The sequence below is a fragment of the Pseudophryne corroboree genome, chromosome 9 (assembly GCF_028390025.1).
Source record: "Pseudophryne corroboree isolate aPseCor3 chromosome 9, aPseCor3.hap2, whole genome shotgun sequence".
Lineage (NCBI taxonomy): Eukaryota > Metazoa > Chordata > Amphibia > Anura > Myobatrachidae > Pseudophryne > Pseudophryne corroboree.
The window spans coordinates 294,849,391-294,877,106 of NC_086452.1; the positions used below are offsets into that span (position 1 = coordinate 294,849,391).

The window sequence follows — 27,716 nt, forward strand, 5'->3', positions numbered from 1 at the left end:
TTAGTAAATTTACCCCCTGGTGTCTACCGCTACTGCGGGTAAGTCATCTTTTCTTCCTTATGTTCCCGCACAACAGAAAAAGGCGCCCCATTATCAGATGCAGTCCTTTCGGCCTAATAAATACAAAAAAGGAAAGGGCTCGTCCTTCCTCGCTTCAAAGGGTAGAGGAAGGGGAAAGAGGTCGCCTGCCGTGTCAGGCACCAAGGACCAAAAGTCCTCCCCCGCCTCTACCAAGTCCACAGCATGACGCTGGGGCCCCCCTGCGGGAGTCCATGCCGGTGGGGGGCCATCTCCGATTCTTCAGTCAGGTCTGGTTTCAATCGGCCCTGGATCCTTGGGTCATAGTGTCCCGAGGGTACAAACTATAGCCGCTTTTTCAAGTTGGCCCTTCCAGTTTCTCTTCCAGAAAGAGTAGTAGTAAATGCTGCGATACAAAAGCTGTGTCAACAGAGGGTCGTTGTGCCGGATCCCCCGTCCCAACGGGGGGAAGAGTTCTATTCGAGCCTCTTTGTTGCACCGAAGCCAGACGGCTCGGTTAGACCGATTCTGAACCTAAAATCCCTCAATCCATACTTGAAAATTTTCAAGTTCAAGATGGAATCTCTTCGAGCTGTGATCTCCAGTCTAGAAGGGGGGGATTTTATGGCGTCAGTCAACATAAAGGATGCCTACTTACACGTCCCGATATATCCTCCTCATCAGGCCTTCCTGAGATTTGCGGTGCAGGATTGTCATTACCAATTTCAGACGTTGCCGTTTGGGCTTTCCACGGCCCTGAGGGTTTCACCAAGGTAATGGCGGAAATGATGGTACTCCTTCGCAAGCAAGGGGTCACAATTATTCCATACTTGGACGATCTCCTGATAAAGGCGAGATCAAAGGAACAGTTGCTAAGAAATGTGGAACTCTCCTTGTCGGTTCTGCGTCATCACGGTTGGATTCTAAATTTGCCAAAGTCTCAGTTGATCCCGACAACTCGGCTGCCCTTCCTGGACATGATCCTAGACACGGAGCTACAGAGAGTGTTTCTTCCGGCGGACAAAGCTCTGGAAATACAGACCATGGTCAAAGAGCTTCTGAGACCGACAAGAGTGTCAATTCATCAATGCACTCGAGTGCTAGGGAAGATGGTTGCGGCTTACGAAGCCATTCCGTTTGGCAGGTTTCATGCCCGGGTGTTTCAGTGGGATCTGCTGAACAAATGGTCCGGGTCTCACCTGCACATGCATCGGAAAATAAGTCTATCTTCCAGGGCCAGGATTTCTCTCCTGTGGTGGCTGCAAGGTTCTCACCTTCTAGAGGGACGCCGATTTGGAATCCAGGACTGGGTCCTGCTGACCACAGATGCAAGTCTCCGAGGCTGGGGCACAGTCACGCAAGGAAGAAATTTCCAGGGAAAATGGTCAAGCCAGGAATCTTGTCTCCACATAAATGTTCTCGAGTTAAGAGACATTTACAATGACCTCCTGCAAGTGAAGAACCTTCTTCAGGGTCTCCCTGTCCTGATCCAGTCGGACAACATAACAGCGGGGGCATACGTAAACCACCAAGGCGGAACAAGGAGCAGGTCGGCAATGGCGGAGGCCACAAGAATTCTCAGCTGGGCGGAACAGCACGTGAGCGCTCTGTCAGCAGTCTTCCTCCCGGGCGTGGACAACTGGGAAGCAGACTTCCTCAGCAGACACGATCTCCATCCAGGAGAGTGGGCTCTTCATCAAGAGGTATTTGCAGAAGTGACAAGGCGTTGGGGAATTCCTCAGATAGACATGATGGCGTCTCACCTCAACAAGAAGCTTCCGAAGTATTGTTCCAGGTCAAGGGACCCCCAAGCCAGTGCAGTGGATGCCCTGGTAACTCCGTTGGTGTTTCAGTCAGTGTATGTGTTACCTCCTCTTCCTCTCATTCCAAAGGTGTTGAGGATCATAAGGCAAACAAGGGTTCAGGCAATACTCGTCGTTCCAGATTGGCCACGGAGGGCCTGGTATCCGGATCTTCAGGAATTACTACTAGAAGATCCTTGGCCGCTTCCTCTAAGAGAGGACCTGTTATTGCAGGGGCCCTGCGTGTTTCCAGACTTACCGCGGCTGCGTTTGACGGCGTGGAAGTTGAACACCAAATCCTAGCTCGGAAAGGTATTCCCGGGGAGGTCATCCCCACTCTCCTTACGGGTAGGAAGGAGGTCACGGCAAAACATTATCACCGTATTTGGAGAAAGTAAGTGTCGTGGTGTGAAACCAAAGCAGCTCCTGCGGAAGAGTTTCATTTGGGTCGTTTCCTCCACTTTTTGCAGGCAGGCGTGGATGCAGGCCTGAAATTGGATTCCATCAAAGTGCAGATTTCGGCTTTATTTTCTTTCAAACAGAATTGGCTGTCCTTCCTGAGGTTCAGACTTTCGTGAAGGTAGTGCTGCATATCCATCCTCCATTTGTGCCACCCGTGGCACCGTGGGATCTTGAAGTGGTATTGCAGTTTCTTATGTCTCACTGGTTTGAACCTTTGCGTAAGGTTGAGTTAAAGTTTCTCACTTGGAAAGTGGTCATGCTTTTGGCTTTGGCGTCTGCCAGACGAGTGTCTGAATTGGCGGCTTTGTCTCACAAGAGCCCATATTTGATTTTTCATGTGGATAGAGCGGAATTGAGGACTCGTCAACAATTTCTGCCGAAGGTGGTTTCTTCGTTTCACATAAATCAACCTATTGTGGTACCTGTGGCTACGGATGCTGTGGCAGTCCCAAAATCTCTTGATGTTGTAAGAGCTTTGAAAATTGATGTCGCCAGAACGGCTCTTATTAGGAAAACGGAGGCTCTGTTTGTCCTGTATGCTTCCAACAAGATTGGAAATCCTGCTTCCAAGCAGACTATTGCACGCTGGATTTGTAATACGATTCAGCACGCTCATTCTTCGGCTGGGCTGCAGTTGCCGAACTCAGTAAAGGCCCATTCTACCAGGAAGGTGGGCTCTTCTTGGGTTTAGACCCCATGGTCCTTTTGGAGTCCCCAGCATCCTCTAGGACGTAAGAGAAAATAGGATTTTAATACCTACCGGTAAATCCTTTTCGCTGACGTCCTAAGTGGATGCTGGGACTCCGTAAGGACCATGGGGAATAGCGGCTCCGCAGGAGACTGGGCACAACTAAAAGAAAGCTTTAGACTACTGGTGTGCACTGGCTCCTCCCACTATGACCCTCCTCCAGACTTCAGTTAGAATCTTGTGCCCGGCTGAGCTGGATGCACACTAGGGGCTCTCCTGAGCTCCTAGAAAGAAAGTATATTTTAGGTTTTTTATTTTACAGTGAGATCTGCTGGCAACAGACTCACTGCAACAAGGGACTAAGGGGAGAAGAAGCGAACCTACCTAACTGGTGGTAGCTTGGGCTTCTTAGGCTACTGGACACCATTAGCTCCAGAGGGATCGACCACAGGACCCGACCTCGCTGTTCGGTCCCGGAGCCGCGCCGCCGGCCCCCTTACAGAGCCAGAAGCAAGAAGTGTTCCTGAAAATCGGCGGCAGAGGACTTCTGTCTTCAACAAGGTAGCGCACAGCACTGCAGCTGTGCGCCATTGCTCCTCATGCACACCTCACACTCCGGTCACTGATGGGTGCAGGGCGCTGGGGGGGGGGGGGCGCCCTGAGGGCAATATAAGACACCTTGGCTGGCAAATCTACACCATATATAGTCAGGAAGGCTATATAGGTGTAAAAATACCCCTGCCAGAATTCCAGAAAAAGCTGGAGAAGTCCGCCGGAAAAGGGGCGGGGTCATCTCCCTCAGCACATTGGCGCCATTTTTCCCTCACAGCTCCGCTGGAAGGACGCTCCCTGGCTCTCCCCTGCAGTTGTCAAGCTACATAAGGGTAAAAAAGAGAGGGGGGGCACTAAATTTAGGCGCAGTATATATAAAATAAGCAGCTATAAGGGAAAACACTCATTTATAGTGGGATCCCTGTGTTATATAGCGCTCTGGTGTGTGCTGGCATACTCTCTCTCTGTCTCCCCAAAGGGCTTTGTGGGTTCCTGTCCTCTGTCAGAGCATTCCCTGTGTGTATGCGGTGTGTCGGTATGGCTGTGTCGACATGTTTGATGAGGAGGCTTCTGTGGAGGCGGAGCAGATGCCGATAAATGTGATGTCACCCCCTGCGGGGTCGACACCTGAGTGGATGGTGCTGTGGAAGGAATTACGCGACAGTGTCGACTCCTTGCATAAAAGGTTTGACGACATACCAAATGTGGGACAGCCGGCATCTCAGCCTGTGCCTGCCCAGGCGTCTCAAAAGCCATCAGGGGCTCTAAAACGCCCGCTACCTCAGATGGCAGACACAGATGTCGACACGGATACTGACTCCAGTGTCGACGACGATGAGACTAATGTAACTTCCAGTAGGGCCACACGTTACATGATTGAGGCAATGAAAAATGTGTTGCACATTTCTGATGTTACCCCCGGTACCACAAAAAAGGGTATTATGTTTGGAGAGAAAAAACTACCAGTAGCTTTTCCTCCATCTGAGGAGTTAAATGAAGTGTGTGAAGAAGCGTGGGCTTCCCCTGATAAGAAACTGGTAATTTCTAAGAGGTTACTAATGGCGTACCCTTTCCCGCCAGAGGATAGGGCACGTTGGGAAACATCCCCTAGGGTGGATAAAGCGCTCACACGCTTGTCAAAGAAGGTGGCATTACCGTCTCCGGATACGGCCGCCCTGAAGGAATCTGCTGATAGAAAGCAGGAGGCTATCCTGAAGTCTATATATACACACACGGGTGTTATACTGAGACCAGCTATTGCTTCAGCATGGATGTGCAGTGCTGCAGCTGCGTGGTCAGATTCCCTGTCGGAAAATATTGATACCCTAGACAGGGACACTATATTGCTAACCGTAGAGCATATTAAAGACGCACTTTTATATATGAGGGATGCACAGAGGGATATTTGCCGGCTGGCATCTAAAATTAGTGCAATGTCCATTTCTGCCAGGAGAGGGTTATGGACTCGGCAGTGGACAGGAGATGCAGATTCTAAAAGGCACATGGAAGTTCTGCCTTATAAGGGTGAGGAGTTGTTCGGGGATGGTCTCTCGGACCTCGTTTCCACAGCAACAGCTGGGAAGTCTACATTTTTACCCCATGTTCCCTCACAGCCAAAGAAAGCACCGTATTATCAGGTACAGTCCTTTCGGCCCAATAGGGGCAAGCGGGTTAAGGGCGCGTCCTTTCTGCCCAGAGGCAGAGGTAGAGGGAAAAAGCTGCAGCATACAGCCAGTTCCCAGGAGCAAAAGTCCTCCCCCGCTTCCTCTAAGTCCACAGCATGACGCTGGGGCTCCACAGGCGGAGCCAGGTTCGGTGGGGGCCCGTCTCAAATATTTCAGCAATCAGTGGGCTCGCTCACGGGTGGATCCCTGGATCTTTCAAGTAGTATCTCAGGGGTACAAGCTGGAATTCGAGACATCTCCCCCCCGCCGTTTCCTCAAATCTGCCTTACCAACCACTCCCTCAGGCAGGGAGGCAGTGTTACAGGCAATTCACAAGCTGTATTCACAACAGGTGATAGTAAAGGTGCCCCTACTTCAACAAGGACGGGGTTACTATTCCACAATGTTTGTGGTACCGAAACCGGACGGTTCGGTGAGACCCATTTTAAATTTGAAATCCTTGAACACATATATAAAAAAATTCAAGTTCAAGATGGAATCGCTCAGGGCGGTTATTGCAAGCCTGGACGAGGGGGATTACATGGTATCACTGGACATCAAGGATGCTTACCTGCATGTCCCCATTTACCATCCTCACCAGGAGTACCTCAGATTTGTGGTACAGGATTGTCATTACCAATTCCAGACGTTGCCGTTCGGTCTATCCACGGCTCCGAGGGTCTTTACCAAGGTAATGGCCGAAATGATGATACTCCTTCGAAAGAAGGGAGTTTTAATTATCCCGTACTTGGACGATCTCCTGATAAAGGCGAGGTCCAGGGAGCAGTTGTTGGTCGGGGTAGCACTATCTCGGGAGGTGCTACAACAGCACGGCTGGATTCTAAATATTCCAAAGTCACAGTTGGTCCCTACGACACGTCTACTGTTCCTGGGAATGGTTCTGGACACAGAACAGAAAAAAGTGTTTCTCCCGGAGGAGAAGGCCAAGGAGCTGTCATCTCTAGTCAGAGGCCTCCTAAAACCAAAACAGGTGTCGGTGCATCACTGCACGCGGATCCTGGGTAAGATGGTAGCTTCCTACGAAGCAATTCCATTCGGCAGGTTCCATGCAAGAACCTTTCAGTGGGACCTGTTGGACAAGTGGTCCGGATCGCATCTTCAGATGCATCGGCTGATTACCCTGTCTCCAAGGACAAGGGTGTCTCTGCTGTGGTGGCTGCAGAGTGCTCATCTTCAAGAGGGCCGCAGATTCGGCATACAGGACTGGGTCCTGGTGACCACGGATACCAGCCTTCGAGGCTGGGGGGCAGTCACACAGGGAAGAAACTTCCAAGGACTATGGTCAAGTCAGGAGACTTCCCTGCACATAAATATTCTGGAACTAAGGGCCATTTACAGTGCCCTAAGTCAGGCAAAACCCCTGCTTCAAAACCAGCCGGTACTGATCCAGTCAGACAACATCACGGCGGTCGCCCATGTAAACCGACAGGGCGGCACGAGAAGCAGGACGGCGATGGCAGAAGCCACAAGGATTCTCCGATGGGCGGAAAATCACGTGTTAGCACTGTCAGCAGTGTTCATTCCGGGAGTGGACAACTGGGAAGCAGACTTCCTCAGCAGGCACGACCTCCACCCGGGAGAGTGGGGACTTCATCCAGAAGTCTTCCAAATGATTGTAAACCGTTGGGAAAGGCCACAGGTGGACATGATGGCGTCCTGCCTCAACAAAAAGCTAGAAAAGTATTGCGCCAGGTCAAGAGACCTGCAGGCGATAGCTGTGGACGCTCTAGTGACACCGTGGGTGTACCGGTCGGTTTATGTGTTCCCTCCTCTTCCTCTCATACCAAAGGTACTGAGGATAATAAGGAGAAGAGGAGTAAGAACTATACTCATTGTTCCGGATTGGCCAAGAAGAGCTTGGTACCCGGAACTTCAAGAAATGATCTCAGAGGACCCATGGCCTCTGCCACTCAGACAGGACCTGCTGCAGCAGGGGCCCTGTCTGTTCCAAGACTTACCGCGGCTGCGTTTGACGGCATGGCGGTTGAACACCGGATCCTGAAGGAAAAGGGCATTCCGGAGGAAGTCATTCCTACGCTGATTAAAGCTAGGAAAGAAGTAACCGCAAACCATTATCACCGCATATGGCGTAAATATGTTGCGTGGTGTGAGGCCAGGAAGGCCCCAACGGAAGAATTTCAGCTGGGCCGTTTCCTGCACTTTCTACAGTCAGGGGTGACTATGGGCCTAAAATTGGGTTCCATTAAGGTCCAGATTTCGGCTCTATCGATTTTCTTCCAGAGAGAACTGGCTTCACTACCTGAAGTTCATACTTTTGTTAAGGGAGTGCTGCATATTCAGCCCCCTTTTGTGCCTCCAGTGGCACCTTGGGATCTCAACGTGGTGTTGGATTTCCTAAAGTCACATTGGTTTGAGCCACTTAAGACCGTGGAATTGAAATATCTCACGTGGAAAGTGGTCATGTTGTTGGCCTTGGCTTCGGCCAGGCGTGTATCAGAATTGGCGGCTTTGTCATGTAAAAGCCCTTATCTGATTTTCCATATGGATAGGGCAGAATTGAGGACTCGTCCCCAATTTCTCCCTAAGGTGGTATCAGCTTTTCATCTGAACCAACCTATCGTGGTGCCTGCGGCTACTAAAGACTTGGAGGCTTCCAAGTTGTTGGACGTAGTCAGGGCCCTGAAAATTTATGTTTCCAGGACAGCTGGAGTCAGAAAGATTGACTCGCTATTTATCCTGTATGCGCCCAACAAGTTGGGTGCACCTGCTTCAAAGCAGACTATTGCTCGCTGGATCTGTAGTACGATTCAGCTTGCACATTCTGCGGCTGGACTGCCGCATCCTAAATCAGTAAAAGCCCATTCCACGAGGAAGGTGGGCTCTTCTTGGGCGGCTGCCCGAGGGGTCTCGGCTCTACAACTTTGCCGAGCATCTACTTGGTCGGGGTCAAACACATTTGCTAAATTCTACAAGTTTGACACCCTGGCTGAGGAGGACCTAGAGTTTGCCCATTCGGTGCTGCAGAGTCATCCGCACTCTCCCGCCCGTTTGGGAGCTTTTGGTATAATCCCCATGGTCCTTACGGAGTCCCAGCATCCACTTAGGACGTCAGAGAAAATAAGAATTTACTCACCGGTAATTCTATTTCTCGTAGTCCGTAGTGGATGCTGGGCGCCCATCCCAAGTGCGGATTGTCTGCAATACTTGTATATAGTTATTGTTTAACTAAAGGGTTATTGTTGAGCCATCTGTTGAGAGGCTCAGTTGTTATCATACTGTTAACTGGGTATTGTATCACGAGTTATACGGTGTGATTGGTGTGGCTGGTATGAGTCTTACCCGGGATTCAAAATCCTTCCTTATTGTGTCAGCTCTTCCGGGCACAGTATCCTAACTGAAGTCTGGAGGAGGGTCATAGTGGGAGGAGCCAGTGCACACCAGTAGTCTAAAGCTTTCTTTTAGTTGTGCCCAGTCTCCTGCGGAGCCGCTATTCCCCATGGTCCTTACGGAGTCCCAGCATCCACTACGGACTACGAGAAATAGAATTACCGGTGAGTAAATTCTTATTTTCTCTTAGTCCGTAGAGGATGCTGGGTGCCCATCCCAGTGCGGACTGTTCCTTGCAGTTGTATTGATACTGGTTATTTTCGGTTACACGAGGTTTGTGTATCAGGTATATTCAGCTTGTTGCTGTTGTTAGTTTATACTGTTATCTGGTATTCCTGCTAATCCAGTTGTATGGTGTGTTTGTGGTGTGAGCTGGTATGTCTCTCGCCTTAGTTTAACAGAAATCCTTTCCACGAAATGTCCGTCTCCCCTGGGCACAATTCTTATAACTGAGGTCTGGAGGAGGGGCATAGAGGAAAGGAGCCAGTTCACACCCAGTCAAAGTCTTTATAGTGTGCCCATGTCTCCTGCGGATCCCGTCTATACCCCATGGTCCTTTTGGAGTCCCCAGCATCCTCTACGGACTAGGAGAAAAGGATTTACCGGTAGGTATTAAAATCCTATTTTTCCCCCTGCTGTTTCTGATACACCCCCATCCTCAACATAACCTTACTCTGACTTCAGTGTAGGTGGTTGTTTTATCGGCAGCTGCTTGCGTGTGTGCAAGCGCAGCTTTCTTGCAGACATGGAAGCTATGCTCCCTCATTTACTGTTAGGGGGTTATCATGGATGGATTCTTCTGTTACATTTTCATGGGTTCCAGTCTGTATCTTTAAGGCCCTACTATTGTGCAGCTAAAACAGGGGCGTGGCATCTGTATACATATTTATTAACTGTTTCATATATAGCGCATCAAATTCCGTTGTGCTTTATAACTGGACACAATTAGAAGACAAAACTGTGTAAAAACAAACAGTCATAGAGGTAGGAGGGCCCTGCTCGCAAGCTTACAATCTATCTTGTACTCTACTCATACTGCTGGTGTTATGGCTATACAGAGTGTATGCTGCACCAGCAGCAGTGGTGTCAGAAGGGGGGTTGCGGCCCCCACCCAGGTGTCACCCTTGGAGGGGGTGACACCAAAATGCCAGCTTCTCTACAGTGAAAGTATAACATTCTCCTGCAGCACCCAGCTCCTGTCATAGAGACACTGCAGGCTCTGGTCTCTGGGAGCAGGCCAGCATCTCAGACCAGCTGCCCCTGGGGTAATGTCTCCAGGAATCCCGCAGAGGCCACACCCCTTCAGTTTAGGCCACACAGCCAGTTAATTTACTGAGGTCCTGTGCCTGATATCCAGTTGATCTGCTATGGCATTGTACCCAGGGTTCTTTTGGAGGATCATCACTAGTGTTCTGTATAACATAATGTATGCACCCACCCTGCATTCTTCGAGTTATTGGTCTGCTATGCCATATTTGTTCAAGGTTTTCCTCTAAACTGCATGAGGGTTCAACTGGTTCACCTGTTGTAGCATCATTACTACTGTTCTCAACGTTGCAGTCTGGCTTTTATTCCTGACAGAGATTCATTGTAGTCACCCTGGTCTGGTGTGATTTTTTGCATTCTTAACAGGGTCAGAACTTGACTTGTGTCACACCTGTATCGACTGGTGTCATCACTGGTCCTTTCTTCTACGTTGGGTTCGCTAGTGTGCACTTGCTGTAGACAGTCTAGCTTTTGAATCTATGCTATTCCCCTGTAGGGTGTAGCCTTTACATATTACTTTACTGAGTGACTTTTTGTTTTGTTTACAGGATATACTGTCTCTCACGTTGTAACAAACTGTTTCTGATTGTGGATTTCCCTTTCTTCCTTCATCGCAGACAACCTGTTGGGCACATGTTAGATTAAACTAATTAATGTCTTTACATACTCACCGGGGGTGCCTTCTCGGCATCCACAATAGCCAGTACTAGTGGGGAATTTGTCCAGCTGATCTGGGTAGCTATCCACCATGCTTGTTTTGGTTTTGGATTCGGTTCTGCGGCCGTGTTTTGGATTCGGACGCGTTTTGGCAAAACCTCCCTGAAAATTTTTTGTCGGATTCGGGTGTGTTTTGGATTCGGTTGTTTTTTTTAAAAAAACCCTCAAAAACAGCTTAAATCATAGAATTTGGGGGTCATTTTGATCCCATAGTATTATTAACCTCAATAACCATAATTTCCACTCATTTCCAGTCTATTCTGAACACCTCACAATATTATTTTTAGTCCTAAAATTTGCACCAAGGTCGCTGGATGACTAAGCTAAGCGACCCAAGTGGGCGGCACAAACACCTGGCCCATCTAGGAGTGGTACTGCAGTGTCAGACAGGATGGCACTTCAAAAAAATAGTCCCCAAACAGCACATGATGCAAAGAAAAACAGAGGTGCAATGAGGTAGATGTGTGACTAAGCTAAGCGACCCAAGTGGCCGACACAAACACCTGGCCCATCTAGGAGTGGCACTGCTGTGTCAGACAGGATGTCAGATTAAAAAAATTGTCCCCAAACAGCACATGATGCAAAGAAAAAAAGAGGCGCAATGAAGTAGCTGTGTGACTAAGCTAAGCGACCCAAGTGGCCGACACAAACACCTGGCCCATCTAGGAGTGGCACTGCAGTTTTCTAGCGAGAGGATGAGTGCTTCCATCCTCATGTGAATCTGAACCACTAGCCATGAACATAGGCCAGGGCCTCAGCCGTTCCTTGTCACTCCGTGTCGTAAATGGCATATTGGCAAGTTTACGCTTCTCCTCAGATGCTTTTAATTTAGATTTTTGGGTCATTTTACTGAACTTTTGTTTTTTGGATTTTACATGCTCTCTACTATGACATTGGGCATCGGCCTTGGCAGACGACGTTGATGGCATTTCATCGTCTCGGCCATGACTAGTGGTAGCAGCTTCAGCACGAGGTGGAAGTGGATCTTGATCTTTCCCTATTTTACCCTCCACATTTTTGTTCTCCATTTTTTAATGTGTGGAATTATATGCCAGTAATATATCAATAGCAATGGCCTACTACTATATATACTGCGCACAAAAACTTAAATGCACCACAGGTATGGATGGATAGTATACTTGACGACACAGAGGTAGGTAGAGCAGTGGCCTACTGTACCGTACTGCTATATATTATATACTGGTGGTCAGCAAAATTATGCACTGTCCTACTACTATATATATACTGCGCACAAAAACTTAAATGCACCACAGGTATGGATGGATAGTATACTTGACGACACAGAGGTAGGTAGAGCAGTGGCCTACTGTACCGTACTGCTATATATTATATACTGGTGGTCAGCAAAATTATGCACTGTCCTACTACTATATATATACTGCGCACAAAAACTTAAATGCACCACAGGTATGGATGGATAGTATACTTGACGACACAGAGGTAGGAAGAGCAATGGACTACTGTACCGTACTGATATAATTCTGGTGGTCACTGGTCAGCAAAATTCTGCACTGTCCTCCTACTATATACTACAATGCAGCACAGATATGGAGCGTTTTTCAGGCAGAGAACGTATAATACTGGTGGTCACTGGTCAGCAAAACTCTGCACTGTCCTCCTACTATATAATACTGGTGGTCCCCACAATAAAGCATACTGAGCACAGATATGGAGCGTTTTTCAGGCAGGGAACGTAGATATTTGCAGCACACTGAGCACAGATATTTGCAGCACATTGAGCACAGATATTTGCAGCACACTGAGCACAGATATTTGCAGCACACTGAGCACAGATATTTGCAGCACACTGAACAGAGAAACTGAGACAACGCCAGCCACGTCCTCTCACTATCATCTCCAATGCATGAGTGAAAAATGGCGGCGACGCGCGGCTCCTTATATAGAATACGAATCTCGCGAGAATCTGACAGCGGGATGATGACCTTCGGGCGTGCTCGGGTTAACCGAGCAAGGCGGGAGGATCCGAGTCTGCTCGGAACCGTGCAAAAATGGGTGAAGTTCGGGGGGGTTCGGATCCCGAGGAACCGAACCCGCTCATCACTATTCCCTAGTGGTGTTTTTCTAGGGTGGCAGTAGGTATGCCACACTGTTTGGACAGTCTCTTTTGCCTATACAGTAGATGAAATTGTAGCTGGACGGTTGAGGTTTCAACCCCACAGTTGGGGGTGCCAACAATGTGTGTTTTTTTCCCTTCTCGGCTGAGGCTTCAAAACCACTATTCGTAGTAACAGCATTTAGTGGCTGTCTTCAGGTCTATCTGGGTCTGTCCAAGTGTATTTTCGACAATGGGCCTAGCTGTAACAGGCACCCTGGGTTCAAGTGCCCTGAAGTTTGTGCCGTTCATTTTAATGATGGGTCTGTTTTTTTCATACAGATACAGCCAGGCTTATTCAAACCATGATGTGTTTGCTACATTGCCTATGATTCACGCGTGCGAAAATACGCACATGCATTTGCACTACGAAAAATTTAGTCACGAGTGCGATTAAGTTCAGGCTGTAGGTAAGGGTTAGGGGGTTTGGAGATTAGGGCTAATGTTCTTACCACCTTGTTGTCGGGATCCTGAGCTTCAGGATGCCGGTGTTGATATTTTGACTTCCATCATCCCAAGCACCAGGAACCCGATACATTCCCAATACCTATGCAGGTTCTGCGGCTATGGCCAGCACTAAATTTGGGGCTTCAGTAGACAAGCAAAGGCTGTTTTTTTCATGGTGGTCTGTCTTCCTGTTGCATGAGCCATGTCTGCATCCTGGGGAGGTAGTCCGGATTGTCTGCTCTTGTTGTCTTTAGGTGACCATTGTTCCTGGGATATGAATGTTTTAAATAATTTTCCCAGACCCAGGTTGGATACTGTGCTTGTCATTTCCTCCCAGTGTCTTCGCCTAAGTCTGCCACTTCTTAATTTTCATATTTTTCAATGACTTTAATCCTTTCAGTGGTTTGGGGTCCACAGTGGTGAGCCTTACACTGCACCTAGTTCACTGTGGAGATTTACTTCCTAATTAGCAGATCAAAATTGGTAGCAGCGTGGATCAGGAAAACGGTCCCCTTTGGGAAGCTGACAAATGGTAAGCTACAAGTTTTTTAGTTTTTTTTTAAGGACTACTAGCTTGCTTGGCTTCACCTCTTTTTTTTTTTTTGTGGTGTGGTTCCGCTGAGCCCATGGGTACTGATATGAGGGCCCAGGAACGTCTTTTCCATCTGGGTTTTCAGTTGTTTTTATTTAGCATTGCGTGTGGACAGAGAGTCTAAGTCATTTCCAGCGTCCATTTCTCTGTTGGGCCATGTCACAGACGTGCATCCTGCAGCTCTTCTGCAAACTTGTTCTGCTTTATGATCTTGTTTTTTGTTGTTGTATTCCACAGTAGGCTAAGCTCTGCATATAGTGGTTGGTTTTCTGAGGCTTCTCTTCAGATATAGGGATTTTTAGCTGTCCTTCTGGATATCCATTCTCCTTGTTCAGTCTCTGGGCTGGTTTCTGAGGAGACTGGGTTTGCCCTACAGTAACCTTGATTACTTGATAACACGGGTTAGTTGTTATTACTGTGTTCTGGGTCACACTATGTGGACTAGCACTAGCCAGATATGTCCATCGTGGCCAAGTTTTCTAATTCTGCAGTCAGAATCTCAGCTGCTTTCTACATTGTCTTGGTACTGAGCCTGTTTCACATGTGTGCTTCTGGAACGGGAGTCTTTGCTGCTCTACATGTTACCTCCATAGGTGTATTAGGGGCATACAGAACTTGAATGTCTCTTTCCTAAGGTTTGTGTTTTTTCTCTCCACATTTTTAAAAGGGAGTTAATGTGTCTGACTGCCTTTTGTTGCTTCATAAAAACCTTAATGGCTCAAGGTGGGTCCAAGTCTTCCTTGGTTCATTTTCTCTTCCTAGGTGTGCGTGCTGTTTCAGGCCCAAATCTTTTTGCACTCCCTGACATCTTCTCATGGTGCTTATTCTGCACAAATGTCTAGTTTTGTTTCCTGATGCCTTGGTTTGGTCTTCACAGTGATCGGCTTAAAGTCCATTTTCTTTTTGCTTTTTTTGTCCTTGAGGCTGTAGTCTGGATTGGGTCAAGCTGTTTTGGCTTTGCCTTTGATTTGGTGGCTGCCTGTGGTGTTCAGAACCCATTTGCATTCTGGCTTCTCAATATTGTTTTTTGGAGCAACTTCTGATAAATACTTGCACTGTTTGCTTATGTTTTCTGTGTGGCTGGACACTGTGGTGTGTGTTGATAATCCCAGTTATTTGGAAGGCTAAGGGGTATATCCAATTAACCACAGTAAATTACAGCGGTTACTGGATTCCCCCTGGGCTATCCAATTAGCCCCTGACTGCTGGCACTCGATGTTCGGGAGCCTCCAGCCCATTCTGGGAGAGTAGACATGTATGCCTAGGGGTGGCTTTTGAACATCCTATAGTCCAGTGTCCACCAGATTGGATAAAAGAGAACTCTCTGCACATGTTATGTCTGCTTCCCCTGCAGCGCACATGGTTTTGTGCATTAGCTAACAAATTTGCTGCTGCGATTAGATCTGAATTACCCCCTTAATTTTTTGTTTGTGGGTTGGTTGTAGTGATTTTCTAAGTTACACTAGGCGGTTCACCCTTGGTTTAGGACTAATTTTTAAACTTGTACTGAAAACCACGGGTTGCAGAAGGGAGGAGATCAGAGGGGAGGAGCTACTCTGTTAAAATCACAATTATCATACTAGTCTAATTAAGTGCCAGCTCCTACAGATCCCTCAAGCAATCCCATGATCCTGTGTCCCCAAGATGGACTTTGAAAAAAGGATTCAACAGTAAGTACGATAATCCACTTTTCTCTGCTTTTCTTTTATTTCTTTTCTGCCTTTAGTTGGCTGAGAACTTGAAGTGTCCATTCGTGCAGTGTATGCGGTTGGAAACTGTAGATAAGCTACACATATCTCGCATGCGGATAGCTGTGGTTGATACAGTAATTGGAGGAAGGTTGAGACTCTTATATGAAGATGGAGAGAGTACTGATGACTTTTGGTGCCATATGAATAGCCCATTCATTCATCCAATAGGCTGGTCACGTAGGGTTGGGCACAAAATCAAATCTTCAGGTATATGGTATGCCTATTTTGTTACAACTTTGTTATAGCTTTTTGAATGACAAATTTGACCCAGTTTCTGTGGCGTACAAGAACAGAATTATGTCTTAATCATTTCATTTATCAATTGAATCCGCAATCTTCAAAAGAAATTAATGTGTTTGTGATTTTACAGTTTGTGTTGCCGAAGATGCCCAATAATAAAGCTATCAATTTATCAAACTCAATCGGATCATTATTATTATGTGGGTTTATTTGGTTGGTAACATTAGTAAAGTGGACTATCAATGTGAAGTGCGAGCGGAGTGTACTGGGTACAGTAGTCCTCCAGAAAGATTTCTAAACCAGGCTGCAATATACCAGGCCAGAATATATGCAGTGTTAGTTATGTAGCACCATTGTTTGGTGCTGGTGGTGTTTAGTCCACATTTGGCACAGCTTAACCAGTTCTTCGATTAATTGAATCAGGAAAAAAAGCAGGTAAGAGAAATGGATCCAACAGGTGTAATAGCAGTATATTGATGTATAGATAAGAGCAGCCTGGAGCTTAAAGGTGTTAGTGGACCAGGCATTTTAGCAGTAAACACACTGGTGGATGGTAACACTATTGCCTCTCACTAGAGCGGTGGTGGTATATGGTACTTGCGACAGCTTTAAGGGCTCTGTATGGCTGGAGAGTTTCTGGATTAGTCTGTTCTCAAGGAACACCAGGAAGGAAAGATGCGCGGAGATGCTGCTCATTTACAGTAGTGCATGGCAGAGGTTGGGCTTATTGGCTGAGTTACGGCAGGTTCTAGTCACCGCCAGATTAGCTTACCTTCAGGGCACTACAGTATGGCTTTAAGGTTGCACAGAAGTGCACTCCATCCAACAGGAAAATGGACACTATTGGGTGGTGTTTTTTCCATTCACTGCATTAAACGGCTCTAGTGATAATGGAGGAGATCTGGTGACTCTGTCTGCCTAATGGTTGTCTCTTTTCGGATTTAGCCACCTAATGGGCCCTACACACATACCGATCCGCCGCCGAGCTGCCTAACAGCGGATACGGCTGACAGGCGACCCGGCGGCAGGGGGGAGGTTACGGGAGGAGTGAAGTTTCTTCACTCCCCCGTCACCCTGCCCCATAGCAATGCACGCTAATATGGACAATCTCGTCCATATTGGACTGCATGCATAAGCGACGGGGCACCAACGATTTACAAGCGCGGGGACGCGCATCGTTAATCATTGGTGCCTACACACAGAACGATATGAATGAGTTCTCGTTCATTTATGAACGAGAACGTTCATATCGTTCTGTTTTATCTGACAGTGTGTAGGGCCCATTAGTGTATTTGGACAAATTGGATACCAGTTCTGTTGCTTAGTGCTTGTGCTGTGAGACAGGATTGGTCTGTGAGTTAGTAGAGAAAGAGTATTAATGGGGTTATAGGAGTGAGTTTGGTTGCATGGAGTAGAATGTATGACATTGAATTGAATGCAGTCGTTAATAGATGTGTGCTAATCTGTACAGGTGAAACTCAGAAAATTAGACTACCGTGCAAAAGTTCATTTATTTCAGTAATTCAATTTAAAAGGTAAAACTAATATATTATATAGACTCACATGCAAAGTGAGATATTTCAAGCCTTTATTTGTTATAATTTTGAAGATTGTGGCTTCCATCTTAAGAAAACCCCAAATCCAAAATCTTAGAAAATTTTAATATTACATAAAATCAATAAAAAAAAGGTATTTAAATACAGAAATATGTCGGCCCTCTGAAAAGTATAATCATACATATGTACTCAGTACTTGGTTTGGGCCCCTTTTGCATGAATTACTGCCTCAATGCGGTGTGGCATGGATTCTATCAGCCTGTGGCACTGCTGAGGTGTTATGGAAGACCAGGATGCTTCAATAGCGGCCTTCAGCTCTTCTGCATTGTTCGGTCTCATGTCTCTCATCTTTCTCTTGGCAATGCCCCATAGATTCTCTGAGGTTCAGGTCAGGCGAGTTTGCTGACCAATCCAGCACAGTAATCCTATGGTCATTGAACTAGCTTTTGGTACTTTTGGCAGTGTAGGCAGGTGCCAAGTCCTGCTGGAAAATTAAGTCAGCATCTCCATCAAACTTGTCTGCTGAAGAAAGCATGAAGTGCTCTAAAATATCCTGGTAGACGGCTGCGTTGACTCTGGACTCAATAAAGCACAGTGGACCAACACCAGCAGATGACATGGCTCCCCAAATCAACACAGACTGGAAACCACGCTCCCAGAGTATGGAGAAAGAATGGAGAAGCACACAATCCAAAATGCTTGAAGTTCAGTGTGAAGTTTCCACAGTCTGTGTTGATTTGGGGAGCCATGTCATCTGCTGGTGTTTGTGTATGTATCTGTATTATATACATAGATTTGTTATTGTACACTTTGAGAATACTGACAATTTAACAGTTTGGTTTATGTATTATATGTAATGATCTTTCTCAGGAGAAAAGAGAAACTCAACCTTCTACAAGGTATACTGTGATGCTGTACCACACCTTTTTAAACAGGTAAGCCAGAAACCTGTTATTTACTAAAACTGTGATTTATTGGAAACACAGTATAATACTTGTATTGTATATGCTATTCACTAAGACCCTTCTTCAACAAATACATCTTCATTCTGCTAAAAGTGAGTACCGGTCTTTTCATAGTTTGGAAGGATTTGTTATATACTAGCTGGAGTACCCGGCGTTGCCAGGGATTTTAAGAATGTCTGTTTACAAAAATACATTGAAATATTAAACACACAGTATAAATAACATTGTAGATAGCTGAATACCCGTGCTTCGCTACGGGATGAGGAGAGAAAATTCCGTACACAACGTAGTTCTTCACCATAAGGGCAATAAGGATTTGGAACTCCCTGCCAGAGAAGATAATAATGGCGGACTCTTTAAATGCATTTAAAAATGGATTGGACAGTTTTCTAGGTGAAAAAGGTATCCAAGGCTATAGCATTTAATATATTGACATTATGTGTATGGGAGTGATACGAAATATAGTTATCAATAGGTACGAAACCATTATTTTGGCTGGTGCATTATAATATGCACTGCTTAATACGGATACAGGTTGAACCCGATGGGCATTTTGCCTTTTTTCAACCTCACTATGTAACTGTAAATTAGAATGACAGTTGTTTGTTAATTTACGTTGGTTGGAGATCTAGTATACAGGCATATCTTGCTTCCCTGACGCACTTTGTGTAGTGGCCAGGACCATGCTCTTCCCACTATACAACTCTGCCTGTGGCTTCCTGCTGCCTCCATTCCCCTCCTCACATCATGTCAGTGCCCCTGTGAAATTATCGATTTATTTACAGTTTCTTATATAGTGTAGCACATTATGTATCTCCTGATATACTCTGTGCTGCTGGGGGACCGTGCTACTTCCACTATATAACTCTCAGTGTGTGGGTTCGTGCTACCTGCATTCCCCTCATCACATTATGTCACTGGCCCTGTCACATGCAGCCCTGTGATCACTGACATATCATGCATGTCCTGATATAGTCTGTGCTGCCGGCCCACCCCTAGGGGTGTTAGTGGTGTTTTACCCCCACAGTGTTTGTTCCCAGAGTGTAAGTCATATGTGTATCAAGTTTGGTGTAAATTGCTCCAGGCATTCCAGAGTTATGTTGTCTGCTGAAAAACTATGTGCTGCTGCCCCACCCCTAGGGGTGCCAGGGGTGTCTATCCCCCACAGAGTTTGTTACCGGATTGTAAGTCAGATGTGTACCAAGTTTGGTGTAAATTGCTCCAGGCCTTCCACAGTTATACTGTCTGCTGACATACTCTGTGCTGCTGTCCCACCCCTAGGGGTGCTAGGGATGTCTGACCCCCACAGTGTTTGTTTCCAGAATGTAAGTCATATGTGTACCAAGTTTTTTGTAAATTGCTGCAGGCATTCCAGAGTTATGCTGTCTGCTGAAATACTCAGTGCTGCTGCCTCACCCCTAGCGGTGCTAGGGGTGTCTTCCCCCCACAGTGTTTGTTCCCAGATTGTAAGGCATATGTGTACCAATTTTTGAGTACATTGCTCCAGCAATTCTGGAGTTATGCAGTCTCCTGATATACTCTGTGCTGCTGTCTGCCCCCCTAGGGGTGCTAGGGATTTCTAATTGTTTTAGTTGCCTCAGCCGTGTTTTAATACACTCGTATGTAAAATTTCACGATCTATGCTTGTAAACTGTGGATTTGTATAGAAAGACAGAAGGACAAATTTTTGCTTTTATATAGTATGTGTATCTCTCTCTCTCTCTTTATATATATATATATATATATATATATATATATATATATATGTCAAATCCTTCCAAACTATGAAAAGACACGTACTCACTTTTAGCAGAATATATATATATATCCACTTGTTATAATGGCACGCACTGTCCTGCTTACAGCCACCGGGGTGCCTTCCTTAAATAATATAGCAAATACCGGCTCTCTGGGATGGATTTTCACTCCTCTCCTCTATGCGTCAAGAACCAGGCGGCACTCCACGGATTTTGTTCAATTAAAAGTGTATTAAATGTAATTAAAAAAATTACAGACATAGTGGACACCAACGTTTCAACGCCACCTGGGTGTTTTTGTCAAGGTGCTACGCTGTGTAGTGTATCTCAAAAACCAAACAAACATCACAGAAATCATTTCTTACCTTTTTAAAGGTGTGTAGAGTAAGACGGGCTCCCCTCCTCGCCGGCGTCCTCCTGGGGCCGGGGGCCGTGAGCCGCAGCACTTCCGGTGGGCGCAGGAAGCGTGATGACGTTCTCTCCTGCGTCCTCACTGGTTGGTCCGCTGGCGCCAGCTCACCGCTGCCCAGGGCGCCGTTGCTATGGAGACAGGAGACAGACAATATAGTGAAACAGTGAATAAACAGTGAAAAAAACAATAGGGCTACTCACTCCATTGGTGGTGACTAACTTACTAATCTTATACAGTGCAGACTAAACTTTCTACCACCCATTAAAAACCGTATAGGAAACATATCATACACGCCTGTCTGTATGTTAAATAGTAAATATAACTGAATATTGCATACTGGCTGGGTATACAGACGCCTTGCAATGTTTATATTCTAGAAGCTGCCAGATATCTCAGATAATCTCATATTTCAGGCATAATATAATGCAGACATCACATCTTCCAGACATAATAAGATGACTAGCAAAGTATAACATCAGGAGATCCTTAAATTATATACGCACGACTGCACAATCTTAGGGGGGTTGGAACTATGAGCTATACACGAGGGAACCTGATTTAAAGGTATCGGTAGGCTACTACATGCTATTATTATATTACTCCTAACCAAGATATACATTCCACTGGATCTGTTCATTCAGTCCCTTTGGGGTTAGAGTGTCCAATACATGGATCCACTTGGTCTCCTTCTGAGACAGCCTCTTCGCTCTGTCTCTCCCTCTGGTCATCTTAGGTACATGGTCAATGATGGTATACCTAAGTTGGCATAACTGATGATTGGCCTGCTTAAAGTGTCTCGCCACCGGCTGGTCCTTACCCTTCCCTTCCAAGGTGGCTCTGATTGCCGAACGGTGTAGGGCCATTCTTTCCCGGAAAGTCCTTGTGGTCTGACCCACATAAATCAGACTACATGGGCACACAATTGCATAAATTACATAGGAGGACGTACATGTGACAAAGTGATTGATCGCATACTCCTTTTTTGTACAAGGGTGCGTGAATTTCTGTCCTGGGGTCATGAAGTTGCATGTTTCACACTTTAGGCACTTAAAACAGCCCTTTTTATGTATCCCTTCCGGTTTCTTAGATACATCCAGTTTGACCACTAGGTCTTTCAGGTTTCGTCCCCTTCTGTAGGATGGCATTATCGTTTTTCCTTTAAAACATGGGGTTTCTGGGTCCGTTGATACTAAGGGCCACAAGGCTCTGGTTGCCCTAGGGAGTACCTGACTTGCCGTCGAGAACTCCGTAATCAGGGGAATTTTGTTCTCTATTTGGCCTCTTTGATGGGGTATGAGAAACTCTTCCCGGGGCTTACTCAGGATTTCCTCCTTCAATTGTACCAGGGGTTTTTTAGGGTAACCTCTTTGGAGAAATCTGTCCACCACATAGTCCAACGCTGGTTCTACTTTTTATTTCCTGCTGGTAATTCGTGCTGCCCTCATTAGCTGCGATTTAGGTAGACCCTTCTTTAGGGCCGGGGGGTGGAAACTGTTATGAAGTAGTAACGTATTGCGGTCCGTCGGCTTGTTGTAGACATCAGTAACTAAGTTGTTATTAATGATGGAAATCTTCACATCCAGAAAATGTATTTCCTTGTAACTCCACTCTGCCGTTAATTTCACTGGTGAGTCCTTCTTACTAAGCAAATCCAACAGTTCCTGAAGTTCTGCACAGGAACCCCCCCAGATGAGGAGCAGATCATCTATGTACCTACGGTACATGAGTATATGACTGCTAATGGAGGGGGATGACCAGAAGAATTCTCTTTCCACTGCGAACATATATATGTTCGCGTATATGGGGGCCACATTAGAGCCAATAGCACACCCTGTCAATTGAAGGAAATATTGTCCGTTGTGTAAAAAGTAATTGTGCGTCAGAGTAAAGTACAGTCACTCTAGGAATAGTGGGATGTCCAAAGCTTGAAAATCATTCTCCTCCAGGAAGTTTCTCATTGCTTCCATTCCTGCCTCATGTGGTATGATGGTATATAAGCTTTTAACGTCCATGGTACTTAATATTGTGTTCGGTGGACTTCTCCTAGATCTTTCAAGATTAATAAGAGATGTGTAGTATCCTTCAAATAGGTTCTTTGTGTCGAGACCAGAGGCTGTAATAAAAAGTCCAGATATTGGGAAACCGGTTGTGTCAGGGACCCACGGGCTGATATGATGGGCCTACCCGGGGAATTTCACTGTCTTTGTAAATCTTCGGGACCGTGTAGAACAGTGATGGCTAACCTTGACACTCCAGCTGTTGTTGAACTACACATCCCAGCATGCCCTGCATCAGTTTTGCTATTTGGCCATGCTAAAACTGATGCAGGGCATGCTGGGATGTGTAGTTCAACAACAGCTGGAGTGTCAAGGTTAGCCATCACGGGTGTAGAAGATCGGGGTAATCGGATGATGTTGTATTAATGCGTTGAATATTTTCTGGTCCAACAGGTTCTTGGAAAGTGCTTCCTTTAGAAGAGCGTCCAATTTTTTCTTAAATTGGACCGTCGGGTCACCCCGCAGTTTTTTGTATGTGCCTCTATCACTAAGCTGGCCATCAATTTCTTCAATGTATTTTGTCCTGTCCTGAATTACTATTGCCCCGCCTTTGTCTGCGGGGCGTATCACTATGTCCGAGTACCCCGATATATTTTTTATGGCCTTCTCTTTCTCCTTGGTGATATTGCCATATGTGCGTGGCTGGGCTCCCACAAACTTCTGTATGGAATCCTCTAATAATCTTGTGAAGGTTCTCACTGAGCCTGCTGATGTCAGTGGGTCAAATGTAGATTTTGAGGATTTAGCCAGGAACGCGTTGGTTTCTTTATTGGGTTGATGTTGAAAATATTCTTTCAGCCTGAGTGATCTCGAAAAGCGGTACTCCTCCACATTTCACTTAAATGGGTCATGACGGTAGGTGGGTATGAATGAAAGACCTTTATTAAGAACCCCTTCCTCAGTTTCTGTAAGGGTCCTTCGGGATAGGTTGAATGTTAGTTTATTCTTTCTGGATGCTGCTTTTGGTGGTTTTTCTGAGCCTTTCGTTTTGTCCACCTCTTCTAGTCGGGAAGCTCCTTGTTGTCCCAGCTTTTTTCTTGTGGTTACTCCTAAAGGGGCAGAACCTGGGGCTTGTGTGTCATCTGAATCCATGATATTAAAATCACTGTCGCTATTTGAAGAAGCTGGATTCCTGCGTCTTCTGGCCCTTCTTTCCCTCCATGGCGCCCTTCTTCTGTAACCACCACTCTGGTCGCTCTCTGTTCCCTGCATCCACCTATACACTCTGCTTTCTTCATAGTCCATATTCACCGTCTGAAGTTTCTTTTTCTTAAAGCTAATCAATTCACTTTTGTATTTCTTAATTTGTACATCTAATTTCTCCCAGGTTACTTGATACTTGCTGTCCTCTAGCATCTCGCGATTCAATTCTGTATATTCTTGTATCTTAGTTCTGAATTTTTTCAGCTCCTTGCCTGCTTTCTCAGTGACCAATAACATCAGGTCCATGCTACATTTATTTAAGATGGAAATCCATCGATAGCAGAACTCTGGATTATTCCGTCCTATCGTTAGGGTGTTTTTAACCCGGAACCCCCTTGGGATGTGCTTTGCTCTATAGTAATCAGATAATGATGTACCGTGGAGTAAATAATCCACTTCCTTCTTTTTCAAACGTAACAGATTGCGATAAATTTCTACATTTGACCCACTGACATCAGCAGGCTCAGTGAGAACCTTCACAAGATTATTAGAGGATTCCATACAGAAGTTTGTGGGAGCCCAGCCACGCACATATGGCAATATTACCAAGGAGGAAGAGAAGGCCATAAAAAATCTATCGGGGTACTCGGACATAGCGATACGCCCCGCAGACAAAGGCGGGGCAATAGTAATTCAGGACAGGACAAAATACATTGAAGAAATTGATGGCCAGCTTAGTGATAGAGGCACATACAAAAAACTGTGGGGTGACCCGACTGTCCAATTTAAGAAAAAATTGGACGCTCTTCTAAAGAAGCACTTTCCAAGAACCTGTTGGACCAGAAAATATTCAACGCATTAATACAACAACATCCGATTACCCCGATCTTCTATATGGTCCCGAAGATTCACAAAGACAGTGAAAATCCCCCGGGTAGGCCCATAATATCAGCCCGTGGGTCCCTGACACAACCGGTTTCCCAATATCTGGACTTTTTATTACAGCCTCTGGTCTCGACACAAAGAACCTATTTGAAGGATACTACACATCTCTTATTAATCTTGAAAGATCTAGAAGAAGTCCCACCGAACACAATATTAAGTACCATGGACGTTAAAAGCTTATATACCATCATACCACATGAGGCAGGAATGGAAGCAATGAGAAACTTCCTGGAGGAGAATGATTTTCAAGCTTTGGACATCCCACTATTCCTAGAGTTACTGTACTTTACTCTGACGCACAATTACTTTTTACACAACGGACAGTATTTCCTTCAATTGACAGGGTGTGCTCTAATGTGGCCCCCATGTACGCGAACATATATATGTCTGCAGTGGAAAGAGAATTCTTCTGGTCATCCCCCTCCATTAGCAGTCATATACTCATGTACCGCAGGTACATAGATGATCTGCTCCTCATCTGGGGGGTTCCTGTGCAGAACTTCAGGAACTGTTGGATTTGCTTAGTAAGAAGGACTCACCAGTGAAATTAACGGCGGAGTGGAGTTACAAGGAAATACATTTTCTGGATGTGAAGATTTCCATCATTAATAACAACTTAGTTACTGATGTCTACAACAAGCCGACGGACCGCAATATGCTTCTACTTCATAACAGTTTCCACCCCCCGGCCCTAAAGAAGGGTCTACCTAAATCGCAGCTAATGAGGGCAGCACGAATTACCAGCAGGAAAGAAAAAGTAGAACCAGCGTTGGACTATGTGGTGGACAGATTTCTCCAAAGAGGTTACCCTAAAAAAAACCTGGTACAATTGAAGGAGGAAATCCCGAGTAAGCCCCGGGAAGAGTTTCTCATACCCCATCAAAGAGGCAAAATAGAAAACAAAATTCCCCTGATTACGGAGTTCTCGACGGCAAGTCAGGTACTCCCTAGGGCAACCAGAGCCTTGTGGCCCTTAGTATCAACGGACCCAGAAACCCCATGTTTTAAAGGAAAAACGATAATGCCATCCTACAGAAGGGGACGAAACCTGAAAGACCTAGTGGTCAAACTGGATGTATCTAAGAAACCGGAAGGGATACATAAAAAGGGCTGTTTTAAGTGCCTAAAGTGTGAAACATGCAACTTCATGACCCCAGGACAGAAATTCATGCACTTTCGTACAAAAAAGGAGTATGCGATCAATCACTTTGTCACATGTACGTCCTCCTATGTAATTTATGCAATTGTGTGCCCATGTAGTCTGATTTATGTGGGTCAGACCACAAGGACTTTCCAGGAAAGAATGGCCCTACACCGTTCAGCAATCAGAGCCACCTTGGAAGGGCAGGGTAAGGACCAGCCGGTGGCGAGACACTTTAAGCAGGCCAATCATCAGTTATGCCAACTTAGGTATACCATCATTGACCATGTACCTAAGATGACCAGAGGGTGAGACAGAGCGAAAAGGCTGTCTCAGAAGGAGACCAAATGGATCCATGTATTGGACACTCTATCCCCAAAGGGACTGAATGAACAGATCCAGTGGAATGTATATCTGGGTTAGGAGTAATATAATAATAGCATGTAGTAGCCTACCGATACCTTTAAATCAGGTTCCCTCGTGTATAGCTCATAGTTCCAATCCCCCTAAGATTGTGCAGTCGTGCGTATGTAATTTAAGGATCTCCTGATGTTATACTTTGCTAGTCATCTTATTATGTCTGGAAAATGTGATGTCTGCATTATATTATGTCTGAAATATGAGATTATCTGAGATATCTGGCAGCTTCTAGAATATAAACATTGCAATGCGGCTGTATACCCAGCCAGTATGCAATATTCAGTTATATTTACTATTTAACATACAGACAGGCGTGTATGATATGTTTCCTATACGGTTTTTAATGGGTGGTAGAAAGTTTAGTCTGCACTGTATAAGATTAGTAAGTTAGTCACCGCCAATGGAGTGAGTAGCCCTATTGTTTTATTCACTGTTTATTCACTGTTTCACTATATTGTCTGTCTCCTGTCTCCATAGCAACGGCGCCCTGGGCAGCGGTGAGCTGGCGCCAGCGGACCAACCAGTGAGGACGCAGGAGAGAACGTCATCACGCTCCCTGCGCCCACCGGAAGTGCTGCGGCTCACGGCCCCCGGCCCCAGGAGGACGCCGGCGAGGAGGGGGAGCCCGTCTTACTCTACACACCTTTAAAAAGGTAAGAAATGATTTCTGTGATGTTTGTTTGGTTTTTGAGATACACTACACAGCGTAGCACCTTGACAAAAACACCCAGGTGGCGTTGAAACGTTGGTGTCCACTATGTCTGTAATTTTTATAATTACATTTAATACACTTTTAATTGAACAAAATCCGTGGAGTGCCGCCTGGTTCTTGACGCATAGAGGAGAGGAGTGACAATCCATCCCAGAGAGCCGGTATTTGCTATATATATATATATATATATATATATATATATATATATATATATATATGAAATATATATATATATATATATATATATATATATATATATATACACACACACACATGAACAGGAGAGATATCTAAATATCTAAATTAAATCTATCTTTGGTATGACCACCCTTTGCCTTCAAAACAACATCAATTCTTCTAGATACATATGCACACAGTTTTTAAAGGAACTTGGCAAGGAGGTTGTTTCAAACATCTTCAGACAGACTAGATGATGTTTAGATTAAGGCTTTGTAAGGGCCATATCAGCACTTCCATGACTCCTTGGGGATAATTCATGCAGCGACCAGGTCTGAATTGCGCATGCATATGCCCCGCAATGCGCAGGCGTGTGTCCCCCCCCCCCCAGCGATGGAGAGCGCCGGACAGTGACGGGATGTACGAAGAATGCGATTGCACCGGCAATCACAAGAAGATTGACAGGAAGAGGCCGTTTGTGGATGGCAACTGATCGTTTTCAGGGAGTATCCCGAAAAACGCAGGAGTGTCCAGCCGATCGTCGCACGGCAAGAATAATGCGCCCTACACACTGGGCGATAAAACTGAAAGATATGGACGATCTCGATCATTAATGAACGAGATACCGTTCATATCTTTCATTGTGGAGGCAGCAACGATGAACGATGCGCGGCCCCGCGCTCGTTCATCATTGCTGCCCCGTCGCTTGTGCATGCAAGCCTATATGGA

At 45.8% G+C, this 27,716-nt stretch overlaps 1 protein-coding gene across 7 annotated transcripts in view; it reads left to right on the forward strand.

Moving 5' to 3' along the window:
- The window catches only part of L3MBTL2 (L3MBTL histone methyl-lysine binding protein 2), a 772,791-nt gene that overhangs the window by 561,327 nt on the left and 183,748 nt on the right, over nucleotides 1-27,716 (forward strand). For 6 of the 7 annotated variants that reach the window (XM_063940374.1, XM_063940377.1, XM_063940379.1 and 3 more), the window contains 2 exons: nucleotides 15,438-15,669; nucleotides 18,129-18,193. In XM_063940374.1, the coding sequence (XP_063796444.1) occupies nucleotides 15,438-15,669; nucleotides 18,129-18,193 (297 nt within the window). The remainder of the gene's footprint in view (nucleotides 1-15,437; nucleotides 15,670-18,128; nucleotides 18,194-27,716) is intronic. The other variant, XM_063940380.1, reaches the window with a different exon arrangement.